Source organism: Solanum pennellii, chromosome 1 (genome assembly GCF_001406875.1).
Source record: "Solanum pennellii chromosome 1, SPENNV200".
Classification (NCBI taxonomy): domain Eukaryota; kingdom Viridiplantae; phylum Streptophyta; class Magnoliopsida; order Solanales; family Solanaceae; genus Solanum; species Solanum pennellii.
The window spans coordinates 99401512-99417957 of NC_028637.1; the positions used below are offsets into that span (position 1 = coordinate 99401512).

General features: G+C 31.2%; 2 protein-coding genes across 4 annotated transcripts; one reads left to right on the plus strand and one right to left on the minus strand.

Annotated features, from left to right (window-relative positions):
- Window positions 1-93: 93 nt before the first annotated feature.
- LOC107008551 (pentatricopeptide repeat-containing protein At2g21090) lies at window positions 94-3636 on the minus strand. 2 transcript variants are annotated; one of them, XM_015207637.2, is made up of 2 exons: window positions 1619-3636; window positions 94-1304 (listed from the first exon to the last, which is right to left on the minus strand). In XM_015207637.2, exon 1 carries the CDS (start codon window positions 3441-3443, stop codon window positions 1635-1637), a length of 1809 nt encoding a protein of 602 aa, XP_015063123.1. In that variant the 5' UTR covers window positions 3444-3636; the 3' UTR covers window positions 94-1304; window positions 1619-1634. The 2 variants fall into 2 exon arrangements, with proteins under 2 accessions (XP_015063123.1, XP_015063122.1); XM_015207636.2 differs by having other exon boundaries at window positions 94-868; window positions 1619-3634.
- Window positions 3637-7431: 3795 nt separating this feature from the next.
- Window positions 7432-11796, plus strand: LOC107001728 (sugar transporter ERD6-like 5). Of its 2 annotated transcripts, none has more exons than XM_015199713.2 (18): window positions 7432-7495; window positions 8065-8127; window positions 8446-8535; window positions 8637-8696; window positions 9019-9084; window positions 9167-9232; window positions 9309-9384; window positions 9503-9567; window positions 9991-10083; window positions 10205-10285; window positions 10407-10491; window positions 10576-10619; window positions 10706-10768; window positions 10845-10904; window positions 11002-11055; window positions 11186-11245; window positions 11346-11460; window positions 11543-11796. In XM_015199713.2, the coding sequence occupies exons 1-18, from the start codon at window positions 7439-7441 to the stop codon at window positions 11662-11664; spliced, it is 1320 nt and encodes a 439-aa protein (XP_015055199.2). In that variant the 5' UTR covers window positions 7432-7438; the 3' UTR covers window positions 11665-11796. The 2 variants fall into 2 exon arrangements, with proteins under 2 accessions (XP_015055199.2, XP_015055191.1); XM_015199705.2 differs by lacking the exon at window positions 7432-7495 and adding an exon at window positions 7550-7788.
- Window positions 11797-16446: the final 4650 nt, after the last annotated feature.

Below are 16446 nucleotides of genomic sequence, written 5' to 3' on the forward strand. Positions count from 1 at the left end.
GGTTGAATGACATCTTTATGCAACTGATAACTGTGTCATGTATTTTGCATTACTCATTTGGGACAGGATTATAGAAGGAAGTTGCTTGATCAATAAGATAAAAAAAGCTTTTCTATAAACCACAACAATCGAAATGTAATCCCACAAGTGAGGAAAAAGAGCTTTTCTATCAAAGAAAAAAAAATGAAGTCATTGGTCTCTATGGAATGGAGATAACAAAAATCAAAATCCAGCAATATTTAGCCATGATCTTTCAATACAACAAAATACTATCCAGCAGGGTCCTGAATAGCTGTTACTGAGTACCTTCCGGCTCTAAATCCCTGGTTCTCAATCACTAGGGACTTAGTGTGCTTCTATTTCAGGACTTGACATTGCTGTTGCTTCCAGGCAGGCAGGCAGGCAGTCATCTTACTGGGGAACGCCCACCTCATCAGTCTTTCCCAGGCATAACACAACAAAAAAGTATTCAGTGGCCAAACTAGCAGTTTTATCTGTTAACGTTCTTGGTATAGGAACTAACTTCAACCAGTCATTTAAATCTCGAAACAAATTACAGGTGATAATTGTGAAGCCCATGACAGCCAAAAGAGCATATAAGAAGTTTAATTTCTGGTATGCTCCACTTGAAAGGCTGGCCCTTGTACTTCACGGCAAAGGTTGCTACCCGTAGCATCACTCCCATCATGTATGAATGGATCGACAAAACTGGGTTTGCTACCTGTAGCATCACTCCCATCATGTATGAATGAATCGACAGAAATGGGTACAAATCAGAGTCTGGCTGAATTCAGCAGGAGGAAGAGGACGCAGGACCAGAAAATATTAGGATGTGGTCCCTTAGCTGACATGATTGGAAGGGGATGAGCTGTGAGATAAACAAAAAGATATCAAACACGAAATAGTATTAGTGACGATTGTTTCGAGTTCATTTCCAAAACCTCAATTTAATCTTTCAATCAAGGCATCTTTGCTATCAAATGATCCCCGCTAAAAAGGTATTATTATTCTTGAATGCATCCCAAGTGAAACTGATTCAACAATATTTGAAGTTTCACAAATTCACAGTTAGATGACTTGGTAAAAACAATCTTTTTCCAAGTTTGCAGGTAACATAACAAAAATCAACATCTAAGAACCTGTATTCTAGTATAAGAACTAAGACCAAGATGACTGGTTTTGAATTTAGAAGTTGTCTGTGATGTACGGTAGATGGCCTGGGAGGGCACTGAAGGAAGAGATTTTGCTAGCAAAGGCTGAGAATGGAGGTCAAGCAGTGGCCAAACGCTGTAATCATGCATTATCTTGAAACAAGAAAAACGAAACATTCAGGTAAACTGAAAATACAAAACAGACTGTTAATCTAGTTCCTAACTGCAGATATTTAGAACAGACAAAGGTTCAACAAATTTTTGTTAGTGCAGCTAGATAGTGTTCACATATTTCCACACAGGAAGATAAAAAGTTATGAGTAATTTGAACAGGCCATAGAAAATAACTTCCTATTTCAATTTTAGCCAAACATTTAGGTAAATGTCATAAATACCGTAACATGTGTTAAACACATTTATTTTGCAAAACAATTCAGTACAAGAAGCAAAAATGGAACAAAATTTACCTTTTACTATCATGTACTAGATCATCAGTGTTTGTCTGTCAGCTAGCAGTTGCAAAATAGTGTTTCCATCTTTCTCTAAAGTATTCAACTTATTGCACCCAAAATATGGAAGCATTTTATGTTCAATCTCTAGCCAACTAACGGCCTGCTCTTTCCTAACATGTCTCTCATTCATAAGCTGTCTCACTTTCTCTACATTTTCCCACATCCCAAGTACACCATAAATACTTGACAACAGCAAATATGCGGCTGGAGACTGTGGGTCCAGCTCTATTAGCAGTTCTGCAGCCATTCTACCCAACTCCACATTTCCATGAATCCTACAAACACCAAGTAAGGCATTCCAAATATGATCATCAGGTTCACAAGGCATCTTCTTTATCTGAGCTAGCACTTCACTAAAATGTCCTGCCCTACCCAAGAGGTCAATTATGCATGCAAAATGTTCTTGATCAGGAAGAACATCGTAACTAGAGGTCATTGTCTCGAAAAAGGAAAGCCCTTCTTGCACTAACCCAGAATGACTACAAGCATTGAGAAGGACAACAAAAGTGATACGGTTTGGTTTCACTCCAAACTTCACCATCTTAAAGAACATTTCAGTCGCCTCTTCACCCATGCCATGTTGTGCTAATGCAGACAACATAGTATTCCATAATACTGCATCATGCTTGTTATATGCCGTATCAAATACCCTCCTTGCAACTTCTAAACTTCCACATTTTGAATACATATCAATGAGTGAACTCAAAACAATTGAATTAGGTCTAAAACCAGCATTCACCAGAAATGCATGTATTTGCTTACCGTGCTTGAGTGATGCTATACCAGCACAAGCAGATAGGCAACTACTAAATGTAAACTGATCAGGTTGGACCTGAAGCTTCATCATCTTTGCAAATAACTCAAGGGCCTGAATGCTCATGCCACTGTGGGAATAACCAGCAACCAAAGCTGTCCAAGAAACAGGATTCTTCTCAGGCATTGCTTCAAAAAGCTCCCTGGCTGACACCATATCGCCGCACTTTGAATAGCCTGAAACCAAGGTGGTCCAGGCAAGAACGTCTCTTACTCGCATTGCATCAAACAACCTCCTAGCATCGCTCATCTTCCCACATTTTGCATAAGCATCAACAATTGAACTAGAAAGAACTATATTGGATAAAAACCCAGCTATAAATACTTGACAATGAACCTGCCCTGTGATAGAAAAATCTCTGGACTTAACACAAGCAGTGATGACCCCAGCAAAGCTATACTCGTTGAACCCAATACTTAACCTCCTAAATTCTCTATACAACTTGAGAGCCTCGTTGAAGTAGCCAACCTGAGCATGGCCTATCACCATGGTATTCCAAGAAACCACGTCTTTCTCCGGCATTTGCTCAAACAACCTTTTAGCAGCCTTAATGAGACCTAACTTAGTATACCCAGAAAGCATATTATTCCAAGAATACAAATTTCTCGAAGTCATTTTATCAAACACCTTACGTGCTTCCATGTGATCACCACATTTACTATACATATTAATTAAATGGTTAGCTAGAAATGTAGTGGGGTGTTTCCATCCAGTAGTTTTGAGATGAAAATGGATCCATTTTCCTTCTTCACGTGACCTGGAATTGGCACATTGTTGAATGATAAAAGCAAGAGTTTTACTGTCTAAGCGAACGCCTTTACGTGTTAGGATGTTAAGGTAATTGAAGGCTTGTTTAAGATAGCCTTGCGAAGAGAGATTGAGAATCTTTTGTACTAAGCATGAATTATTGAGCTTCTTGTTTGTACCAAGAGTGAGAACTTTGTAAGGTAAATATGAAGTGGGCATTGCAGAAGGGAAACATGTCAAAATGGTGTTGCTTTATCCGGCAAAATTGGCAGTTTAAGTTGGCGGCGGAGATGGTAGTTCCGGCGAAATCAGCTCGTTGTGATGCATCGTTATATGGTGGACCAGCGTGGGGCCGGACCGGCGGGAGAGAATAAACAGGGTTATCCCAAGTAATTAACTTATTTGTTAAATTAACACCCACGGTTAAATATATTTAAAAAATCTACATTTTTTTTTTAAATTAAGTTATCTTTTATTTTACCAATCAAATAATTTCTAAATATTCATTTTGCACAAGAGAAAAGATATTTCATGAGTTAAATATTAGATATCGAATATCTCATGATATTCTCACGTTTCAATTAACATCAATAAATTATGATCGGAGTTCTTGAACGTTTGATTTTGATGATAAATAGTGAAATGTGAAAAGACTTATTATATATTTATTTAATAAATTGTAATTTTTAGTTATCAAATACATTAAATGTGAAAAGACTTATTATATATTTATTTAATAAATTGTAATTTTTAGTTATCAAATACATAATTAATACAGAATTTAAAAATACAATTCAAGAACATTAAGAGTAAATATGATGGACTAAATTATTAGGAGGATATACGTAGAATTTATAAGGACCTACCATATCCTTTTAAGTAGTTTTTTTATATAAAATTTCATTGACTTCATATTATTATCTTTTAGATATTTGGTTTGAGCACATTTTTACAATTTTTGCGTCGATCTCTTTTTTTTCATGGACCATGCTGACGATCGCTTTTTTATTTATACTTACAAGACACGTTTTATTCCTACATAAGTATCAAAAATCTTTATGTAATTTTTAGCGGTAATTAATACTTATTTATATAACGGCAATAATTCAATTGCTTAATTGCTCTTAAATATGTAACTTTTAGCTCAATTGCTCATAAATATATAACTTTTAGCTCAATTGCTCTTAAATATATATTTTTTAGCGGTAATTAACCCTTCTTTATATGTTTCTAAAGTCTTTAACGATACTGGATCTAATAACACTTGATTAATGTCGATAAAGACTTTAAAACTCTTTATTAATACGTCTATTTATTGATGCTAAGTGTTGTGTTCGTTGTAGTAAATGTAAGTATGCTAGAATAATGTTTATTTCTCTTGATCATTCACTCTATGATTTCAAAAAAGCTCTTTTGATTACTTGTAAGAAATAATGAGTAAAACATATTTACTAAATTCTTCTTCTTTCGATTACATAAATTAATGATTAACTCCACAATATAATTCAAACCCCATAAAGTATATTAAGCATGAAACAAGAAAAGAAAAACGTCCACAATTATTATTAATGCACCGTAATACTTCGTAATATAAGAAAAAAAGAAGTCAAATATAAAACAATACTACAATCGAATAGTTGATGATTGTTTAAAACTATGGTATTGAATTGAATCGTGACGAAAAGTAATGAATTCTAGCTGATCAATTAGTTAGGCTAATGTCCAAGTCAAAGTTAGGATCAATAATTGCCCCTTAATTAAATTAATGGAGAACTTATAAGTGTTAACGTGCACGCTTTGATCCTTCAATGTCCAATAAGTTAAGTTTGTTAAGACTTCAAAATCCCAAAATATTTGTTTTACCTCCAAATTTGTTATTAGCCCAAGAAAAGTCTTATACAACAAAAACACATAATGAGTAAAAAAAATAAGTAATAGGTATAGTAATATATTTTTTCAGCTCTTTTTGATTTCAATCATTGGCCAATTCTCATAATAAACTAAAATATTAAAAAAGTTAACAAGATTTTCAAGAAAGTTACATTGTTTATCATAAATATGTGAGGAATGTAGTATAGTCAAAGAAGATCTAAAAGAAAGCTACAAATACCATATATAACTTACAACAAAAAGACCTCATTTATTAGTAGCTTTTATATGTAGTATTATATGGTTATCGTGGTATATCAATTACGTACTCCTACGAGTACAACAATAACTGATTTTCCGATAAAGATAAAAGTATAATTAGGTCAAGTAATGTTCTACGGCTTTATAGATTCATGCTATGTGTACTATATAATAATTTATGGTTGAAATTCATTTAAATTATATACTCATCTTAATAATAAATTTAAATTATATACTAATCTTAATAATACAAACAACAAAGCTGTCAACTATTTTTATTTTTTTAAAACTATCAAATAAAGCAATTAAGTGTACCCAAGATAATATTTTCAAGAACAAAAATTTAAAATTGGCAGGTATACGGATCGAGATTTGAAGATAAGACTCAATTTGATAATGCAAATACTTTCAATCAGGTATATTAAATTTTCTTTTTCAATATTAATTTTTTTTTTTTGAAAATATTAGCTTGGGTATACACTTAATTGTTTTATTCGATAGTTTTAATAAATAAAACTAGTTGACAATTTTTTATTATTATTAAGATGAGTATATAATTTAAATAAATCTCAATCATAAATAATCATATAATACACATGACATTAATCTATAAGGTCATTGAACATTACTTAGACCTAATTATACTTGATCGATCCTTGTCCCTGATTCTCAATTCAAATGAAGTATTTTTGTATAAATTCAAATTAGTTAGATCTCAATCCGAATATAAAGCACCATACAACTGAAAAAGAAGTCAAAAACTATAAGATGGATGGGTTTGGACTTTGGAGAAAGATTCTGATGGATGGTGATCTTAAGATTAAATATTAATCTATAATCTTCAATGATTCCATCAAATTCAAGGGGTTGAATTAAGTGCTTCTGATTCACATTTTGCTGAAATATCATGATTTTAGGCATGGTAGTAATAGTTTTCAATGTTTTAGGTTGGGTAGACTAACTAACCGTTTTCCCTTGTTAATATCATGTCAGAATATNATCTTAAGATTAAATATTAATCTATAATCTTCAATGATTCCATCAAATTCAAGGGGTTGAATTACGTGCTTCTGATTCACATTTTGCTGAAATATCATGATTTTAGGCATGGTAGTAATAGTTTTCAATGTTTTAGGTTGGGTAGACTAACTAACCGTTTTCCCTTGTTAATATCATGTCAGAATATTAAATGAGCGGATTAAATTACAATTTAAACCAATTAAATGAATTGAATTAATAAATACATTTATTTTACTTGATTTGAAATGGGCTAAACAACGAGTTAGATGAATCATACTATTAGCTAATTTTACCAACCCTAGCAGAAACTAATTATAGCCTATAAATGCAATTGCTCCGACTTCCCGTTCTTTTTGTATTTCATGGTAAGTATTTGTTTGAGTTTATTGACTTTTGCCTCTTATTTTTCGGTTGTCAATGATTAGAGTTAAATTATAAAAATTTTGATTAAGATTTTATAATAGATTTGTTCATATATAAAAAAAATTTGTAATTTATAGTATTTTTTCGTATATTTTTTTGAATAAAATATTGAATTAATGTAATTTGATTGTATTAAGAGGGGTTTACCTATGCACACCCAAAGAGTAGCGGCTATAAATTTCCCTTGTCACCAAAAAAAATAAAATTATTGTTTTGAAAATAAGTTCAGCTATTTTGTGTGATATTGTATCATCAATTATTTTTGGCATAATACATTTATTGGATCCTAAACTCAGTTTCAAATTTTAATTTTGACCTCCAATTTTCATAATGCATAAACAAACACTTTATCTATCTAACTTTTAAATAAATAAATACATGAGCCCTACATGACACAATACACGTAGGACAAAAAATGACATGTAGGACATATGTGTCTATTTGTTCAATTTTATACAAGTTTAAGTGTCTATTTATGCACATCCAAAATTGAAGAACATAAATATAATTTAAAGCCAAGTTCAAAGACATATTTATGTATTATGCCATCATTTTTTGGTGTCAAATATGTTAAGTCCACCTCTCAACATAACCTTACATTCTAAATGAGGTATCCAATAAGTCATTGCTGTTGATTTATTATGCTCTTTCATTTGCGAAAAACACGCGTCGGATTTCGATGCAACAAAATGGAAACGGTATTTAGTGGGAATAAATCTCTACCCTTTTTGGCTAAATAACACAATTAAAAAATAAAAAAAAAAGGTGTACATAAAACTATGGTGGACTTCTATTTATATGAAATAAAATAATACTCTTTCTACAAAGTCTTATTTTTATGTCATTGTATTCTTTGGTTTGAATTAACAACATGGAAGAACAACTTTTAAGTAATGAAGGAAACAAGTTCCCTATTAGCACCTCCTGTTCATCGTCTGTTGTTCTAAGCACTTGTGTTGTTATGTGTGGTTCCTTGGCTTATGGATTTGCTGTAAGTATTATAATAGGAATGAGAAAAACTCAGTAGTTAAATAAAAATTCTTTAAGACTGTCAGTGTATACATAGAATCGCAGAGTTGTGGATTTGGAGTTAACAATAATACAAGAATAAAGTAGCAAATGTACTGTAATATAGAATTGGAGCAGTAGATATGATATTATTTGTTTTTTTTCTCTTATCTTAGATAAGTAAATCTTTATGTTGTGATGATTTACTTAATTAAGGTGTTTGATGAATTTTATCTTTGATGTGATGATTGTGTTATAGGTTGGCTACTCCTCTCCTGTCCAATCAGGTATCATGGCTGACCTGGGGATTTCCATTGCAGAGGTAAGAGTACACTTAAATCTGCATTTCCCTTATATATACTTGGAGTGTTTGTGTGTGATTGTTGTAGTGACAATTGGAGGCTGCAATAGATAACTAATATGCACTAGAAATGGTTAATTCTGTGGGCTGTGTAGTGGTAGCTTTCTTCAAAGTACGTGTTTAAGGAGTCGATGGTTTTGTGAACTATGCAATAACTAAGTGCTACAATGCCTGCTAATGTTACTGAAGTCCAAAAAGATAGTATTAGTTAGAGCATTGGTGTTCTGATATCTGATATGTAACACATCCGTTCGTGCTGATTCTTTTCTTGTTCTACAGTATTCAACATTTGGAGCTATTCTGACACTTGGTGGAACTATAGGTGCCTTAGTGAGTGGCACTATTGCAGATATGGTTGGGCGGAAAGTAGTACGTTTCTCTTTCAATGTTCGTCTTTCCCTCCTCATTTAATTTTCAAAATGATATACACTAATTAAAAAACTTCCTATCTGGTTTATGTTTTAATGTAGACAATGTGGATAATGGATCTTTGTTTCATACTGGGATGGCTATCTATAATTTTTGCAAAGGTATGTAACTCAATGCTCATTCTGGACTTCTATTGAATATTAATGATTGTTCTTAGTTTTTACCCTATGCGCACCCAAAAGGGTAGCGGCTGTGGGTTTCCCTAGTCGTCAAAAAACAACAACATATAAACATTGTTGTCTAGCAAGATATGGATGACTAAGGAAAAAGAATTGTTGTAATTTAGTTGGAGGGGAAATGATCTTTTTAAAGTAGATAGAAATATCAAACTAGGAGAGAACTCTTTCAACTAACATGCCATCTTAAGTGTCTGTAGAAAGGGGTTGGGTCTCTTTTCCTGATTTTAACTTTTTTTGTTTCAAGAGTGTGTGGTGGCTTGATATTGGAAGATTTCTAATGGGAATAGGAGCTGGACTCCTCCTTTACGTGGTAAGTAGCTAAAGTACAAAGCATATTTCAGTTTTCTTCCTGTGTAAAGCATATTAAGAGCAGAGTTCAAATCACAATGCAGGCTCCTATATACATTGCAGAAATCGCGCCAAAGAGTATTCGAGGCGGATGCACAGCTGTATTTGCGGTAAATGAGAAACAATTGCTTTCTGTGATTCAGAAGAGTTCAAATCTGCATATCTAAAACTGCTATGCTTTTGCAGTTCATGCTATATTTTGGTTTTTCACTCATGTTTCTGATTGGCAATATCCTTACTTGGCGCACCTTGGCTATAGTAGGTAGAGTGCTTCCTATATTATGTTTACTTCTCTATAATCATGTATGCAGAGCTAGGCACAGAGATAGAGTAACTGCAGAGAAGAACTGATTTACCGTCTTTGGATTTCTTTGTTTCAGGAGTTATACCCTCTTTGGTGCAGTTACCAGGCATATTCTTCATACCAGAATCTCCAAGATGGTTGGTGAGTGGAGTGTTAACTTCTAAATATTACATGTTGTGGCATTTTTTCCTTCCAAAGAGGCAAAGAAGCAGTTTAGGACATAAAAATAAGCAAAAATTCCCAAGACTGACTAATATCAGTACTTCCTGCTTGGTATATTATAGTCCCTGTCATCTCTCAATGCTATATTCTCAAATTATACCGTAAAATATTTCAGAATTTTTAATAAGAGATACAGTCGGGGACACTTAAGAAAAGAAACAAGTCATATTACTTTGATTAACAAACTAATGCTTGATGCCTTAGTTATGGTCTGTTGTTCACTTTCATATTTTTTCCATATTCCACTTTCTTTCGAAGAAAGGGACTGGACTGTGTTTTGTTTTCTATACTGATGCTTCTGGAGTAGTTGGATTCCTAATTTACATATTGAACTGTTTGCAGGCCAAAATCGGTCTGGACAAAGAAGTAGAAGCATCTCTACAATATCTGAGAGGAAAAAATGTTGATATTTCTTTAGAAACAGCTGAAATTAAGGTAACTTGATTCTAAATGTCTTACTACTATCTTAATATGTACAATGAACTTATTATCTTTCCTGATTAAACAATCTTCTCTCCATATTACATCGTGTAATTGAAATGAAACCTCTTCACAGGACAACTTGGAGTCATTTACGAAGCTTTCAGGATCGAGATATCTGGATATGTTTGACCGTAGATATGCTCATTCACTCATTGTAAGTCTTATCAGATACGGAGTATATCAATACATAAGTTCATAGATATGCATCTCGCTTATAATGTTTTTCCATTTTTCATCACTTATTGATCTTCCTCTTGCTATGTTAATTGTACTAGGTAGGATTGGGAATAATGATTTTGTTGCAGTCTGGAGGAACTGATGCGATTTCATCTTTCGCTAGTTCCATCTTTGAAAAAGCTGGTTAGCACCTTATAGACTGTTTGTAAAATGAATTATACTTCAATAACTTTTGACAGATATAAAGAGATTGTCGCTTTTGAAAAGGTTGCTCGGCTAGTTTTGCAACTACAACAATGGGATTCATCCAGGTTTTGACTCCTGAAACTACAATGTGACTCAGAACTATTGCTAAAACAGGATCTCATACTATCATTTATTCGTACTTCTATTTCAGCTTCCTTTTGCTGCTATGGGCATATTCTTACTGGATGCTGCTGGAAGACGGCCTGTTCTGATGGTTAGAAATTAGCATCTCTACTAATGTGTTAAATTTAGCAATCCATAGTGAGATACATACACGAAAATGTTTTCAGGTTGCGTCTGCTGGAACATGCTTAGGAAACTTTCTTGTAGGTGTAGGCTTTTTGTGTAAGGTACTCAACACTCAACACACCCTTTCCCCCAACCTTTTCATAATATGAAAACAATTTCACTTGCTAGACTTGTCAATTTACACATGAATCTTATCAGGATTATGATCAAATGAGTCAGCTCACTGCCACATTTGTGTTAGTTGGCATACTGGTTTGTTCTTCACACTCTGTTCCATAACTTCATTTTCTTGTATTCTACCAATTTGTAGCTCAAACTGTCCAGTAAATCCATTTACAACTACAAAAGTAACACGTCAACAAACGAAATGATTTGTTCCCAGGTATTTGCTATATTCTTCTCAATGGGTGTAGGTGGTGCAGCTACTACAATCGTTTCAGAGGTCAGATACTAGCCCTCAATCTCCATATATACACACACATTACATAACTCGAACCTTTTCGAGTGCTGTAGTAACTAACTAGTACTCATTACCATATCAGATATTTCCTATGAACATAAAGGGATCAGCTGGAAGTCTAGCAATTGTGTGCAACTGGTTTACTTCTTGGATTGTCACATATGCTTTTAACTTCTTATTTGAATGGAGTCCTTCAGGTATGTATGTATCTATTTAGAATTGCTCGAATCGTCGTGTTTGTTTGTTGCTCAAGGTTTAGCATTTTAATTTAATTACCAGGTGTGTTCTTCATGTTCACATTTTTTTCCGGGTTGATGATCCTATTTGTTGCAAAGATAGTACCAGAGACGAAAGGTCGGACACTTGAAGAAATCCAAGCATCCTTGACACTGCTTAAATGATACTCGATTTTTCGTATATTAGATGAGTTCTTTCATATTATTTGATTACTTACTATACTAAGATAGAATTAATTATATTTGAATGTGTACAATTCCCAATACTAGCTATTTATCTACATTATACCCTATGTATAATCTTCTTAACTTATTTTTATGTGAATTGATATCAATAAAGAAAAAAAATAGTAAAATTAATTAATTTATCAATAATTTCTTAATTATCGTGTAAAATAAAAAAAATTCATCTAATATTAATATGGAAGGAGTATTCATTTTTCTTTCAAAGTTAAATCATCCACATTTTGTGATTTATTGGTCAATGGATTTCTATTTTTTTCTTAAAGGTGAACAAAATTACTTTTTCTTTCATATTTGTATTTAAAAAAAATCATGTCATTAGTTACGTATTTTATTTCTTATATTTTTATGTCAAAATAATCACCGATATCATTTAAGCCGAAAGTGATCACCTCTTAATAAAGTGACACTTGATTTTTAGAGTAAAAAAAAGGGAAAAGGGTCTGATATACCCCTCAACTTTGTCATTTGGAGCTTATATACCCCTTGTTATGAAAGTGGCTCATATATACCCCTACCGTTATACAAACGGCTCACATATACCCCTACCGTTACAAAATGACTTACATATACCCTTCATTTAACGGAAGTTAAAAAAATTAGTTTTAAATTTATATTTATTACTTTTAATTTTTTTAAAAAATTATTTAGGAGTATATATGATTCTTCCATCAAAGTTCAAGGTATATTTTAATTTTTTTAATACATAAATTATTTTTTGACTTCTTTTATTATAATTATTTGAGTTTCTTATTCTTATTTTGTTTTTTTCTTTCATTCCTTTGTTTAAAGAAAAAAAAACTATTTTTTTTGTCTATATTGTAATTTGATTTTTGTATTCGAAGAAAAAATTTTGGTCATGTACAACAAGTTTTACAAGAATATTAGTGAAATAGAAATAAATTTGATTATCAAAATAATAATTATAAATTAGTCATTGAAACAAAAAAAAAGTCAAAAAAAATATGATTGACGAGGATTAAATTTACTCATATGAGATTATATTTTTGTAGAAAAAAATAATAAAAAGTTAGATTAAAATTATCTTTTTTTTCATTTCCGTTGGAGGAAAAGGGTATATGTGAGCCATTTGTTTATAAGTAGGGGTATATATGAGTCACTTTCATAACAAGGGGTATATCAGCTCGAAATGACAAAGTTGAGGGGTATATCAGACCCTTTTCCCAAAAAAAATAAAAATTACTTTTTGATATTTTACTTAAAAAATGACATATATAATCACTTTTTAATGACATAACACCTGATTTCTAGAGTAAAAAAGAAAAACACAAACCTCAACACTTCTTAATAAGTAACGACGAGATGAAATGATAATTCTTTCTTACTCTATTTCAAGCGTAAAATAGTTGAAAATTTTAAGAATCAATATTATACATTATTGGGTTCGCGTGGACTATTATTATTAAAGAAAAATAAAACTAACACATAAATAAAAAGTTGTCAGAAAAATTAAAAAATACACATATAAAATAGTTCCAAATGTATGACACAACTTTACTTCATGAATCATAATAACTAATCTACAACTCAATTCTATTGGTTCAAAAAATAAATAAAGACGTAACAAATAAAAAAACGCATTTCTTAAATACACGTTAACCCAATTTATTTTTGGGAAAATTGTATGTAATAGCAAACTAATAACCTAAAATAAATGGAATAGCTAAGGTTTGATTTAATTGTGCTCCATAGCAAACGTTAGCTAAAATTTGCCAGCGTCTCTCTCCCAGAAATCTCGCGCGCCACCTCCATTCTCGCTCGCCTCTCTCGCTTTATACACAGAAGTGTATAATTCTGTTTCTGTTTTGTATAAAGCGAGAAAAAATTGTATATACACATGCAAAAATATATATCTTCGTGTTATACACTTAATTATACAATTTACAAACATTTCACTTCAAATATTGCAGGGAAAAGGTCAACGAATTATACAATTGCGAATTATACAATTGCAGTGAAATACAATTTTCTCTAGCTTTATACAACATAAGTGTATATATTGTGTTCCTGTTTTTGTATAAAGCGAGAGAAAAACATATATCTTCTTGCTATACACTTAATATTTCAGCGAAATAAGCAGTGAATTATACAATTGTGCATTATACAATTGCAGTGAAATAGGATAGCGAATTATACAATTACAGCGAAATAGGCCAGCGAATTATACAATTTAGGCCAGCGAATTATACACTTGTATATGTATAGCGAATTATACAGTTTTATGTTTGCTATGGAGCGCAATTATGCAAAGTTTGCTATAGCATACAAATATGAATTTTTTGTTTGCTATATGTGAAAGTTGCCCATTATTTTTAGCTTGATTAAACTTTATAACTCTTTTATCGATTCAAAATACGAATTAGCTTAGTATCTTTGAAGTACTTTTTAATCAACTACTTATTCAACAAAATATTTAACATACAGCAGTAATTAATATGTAATAATTCCTGTTAGGAATCTAGTGAAGTTTCCTTCAATGAATTGGGATCGAAGTTTTTGTGATTGACAGTATCTTATTAAATTTGTCGAGAAAAAGAAGTTAGAATGTCCTTTATTTTCTTTTTATTTTGTTTCAAAAAGAATGATTCATTTCTTTTTTTGGTAAAATTTTAACTTTAACTTTCCACAAGATTAGAAGACATTTTGATACATTTGACATAACTTTAATTTAGAACCACAAGATTAAAAATTTCTTTCTTTTCTTTAACTCCATTCCAAGTCAAATAGGTCATCCTTTTTTAAACGGAAAAATATGACTGGAAAAAGTCAATATTAAAAATAATTATTATTTTTTATTTCTAATTTAAAACATTAACATAAAATATAAAAATTCTCGTCCTTATACGTTACGTCGTTACCTATTTGATAGGCTATAAATTCAGATACCAAACCTTTAGGCTTTATGTAAAAGTATCCATTAATTAAAAATACGTAAGGAAAAAGACGAGAAGTGACTCACCTGCCATTAAAAAAAAATTCTAACTAGCTCTTTTTAAAATAAAGTTTTAGTCGTTTCTAATTATTTATTTATTATGAAAAATTGAGGAGAGGGAAATAAATTAGGAAATGGGGAAGTAAATTCTAATTAACAAAATGAAAATATCAATATCAATATCAATCGAGCCGTTAAAATATCCTAAATTTTTTTAAAATTAAAGATTTTATGTGTTTTTTTCATATTTAAAAACAAACTTCTTTATTTTTATAAGAGAAGGATGAGATCGATAGAGCTAATATAAGACTTTGATCTAAAATCAGATGTCTATGAAAGGTAGAACATCAACTTCAATTTTACATCATAATTCAAAATTTTAAATTCTTTGTAAAGTAGAATTTTTAAATTTCAAATTAAACTTTTATATAAATTTAAAACTTAAAAAGAATAAATTTCATTTACACTTTACAAGAAGAAAGATCAATAATTATCAAAATTTTATTTTATCCAATTAATTTTTGGAGTTTGAAAAAGTAAACATTGAATACTCATAGTATAGTTTAAATACTAAACTCAAAACAATTAAAAATAGGCTTGTGCGAAGAAAGGTAAAAATTAAATAAGAAGCACGTTTCTGTCGGCGGATAAAAAGGAGGAGGAAATTGCTCTGTATACTTCTCCAGAACGGCAGTCCCCTGAAATTGCTCTGTAGTTTTTAGTTGCGGTCATTTTCAACAATGGAGTATCGTACAAAAAAGAAGATTATTTTTACGAGGAGCTTATTTGTTTATCCTCATGAATATGATCGATCATCATTCTTATTTATGGTGGGCCGTACCAATTATTGCTTAAATATTTCTATCCTCTTCTCTATTACTTCACTTAACACTCCCTTTGCCTGTTTTTGGGACTGCAATATTCGCAAATTCTTCAAATTTTCTTCCACTGCATTTTACAATTTACAGCTTCACATTTTTTTCTTTTCCAGATTTTGAGCATAGGTTATTTTTAAGAATCAACATGTTTTTGTCTATTTGCTATTCTAGAATCAACATGTAGCTCTACTATTTACTTTTGTTTATGTTAAAATTGGTGCTGTTTTGTGATCCAGACTTGAAAGCATTTTGGCATAAATCATAATACACAAATATTACCATTTATGGCTTCAGCAACATTTATGCCCCTCCATCCAATTTTGATACTGCTCAAGTATACGCTTAAAATTACATAAAATTGAATAATTAGACATGTGTACTATATGTGGCATAATACACCTAAGATGTGAGATAATTTTTTAATTTTATACAAAATTAAAAGCACATAAATATTGATTAAAGTCAAATTAAAGTTCATGTTCACGTATTATGACTGTTTTTATATTTGGAACTTTTCTGACTTTGGGGTTCTCAGTTTTCTTATTTATGAGGACTGAAGTTAAGGGTCCATATAAGTAAAATGAAATAATTATATTCATATTAAATTAAATGAATTATTTATATTTTTTTTTAAAAATGAGTTATTATGATTTTTAATTTATTTAAGCTTATATAAATATAGACAAAATGGGTTAGCATCAGAATCTATATTCAGTCCATATAAGTGAGAAATGAAACAACTTTTTTTATTTTTGAAAAACAAAAAAATTTAGAAGTCCGTTGGTGGAAGGTGGAAACAGCGTGGCAGGTTCCGGGGAAGGGTATTAAATTTTTTTTTTTTGAAAAACAATTTTTTTGTTTTGTTTTTGAAAA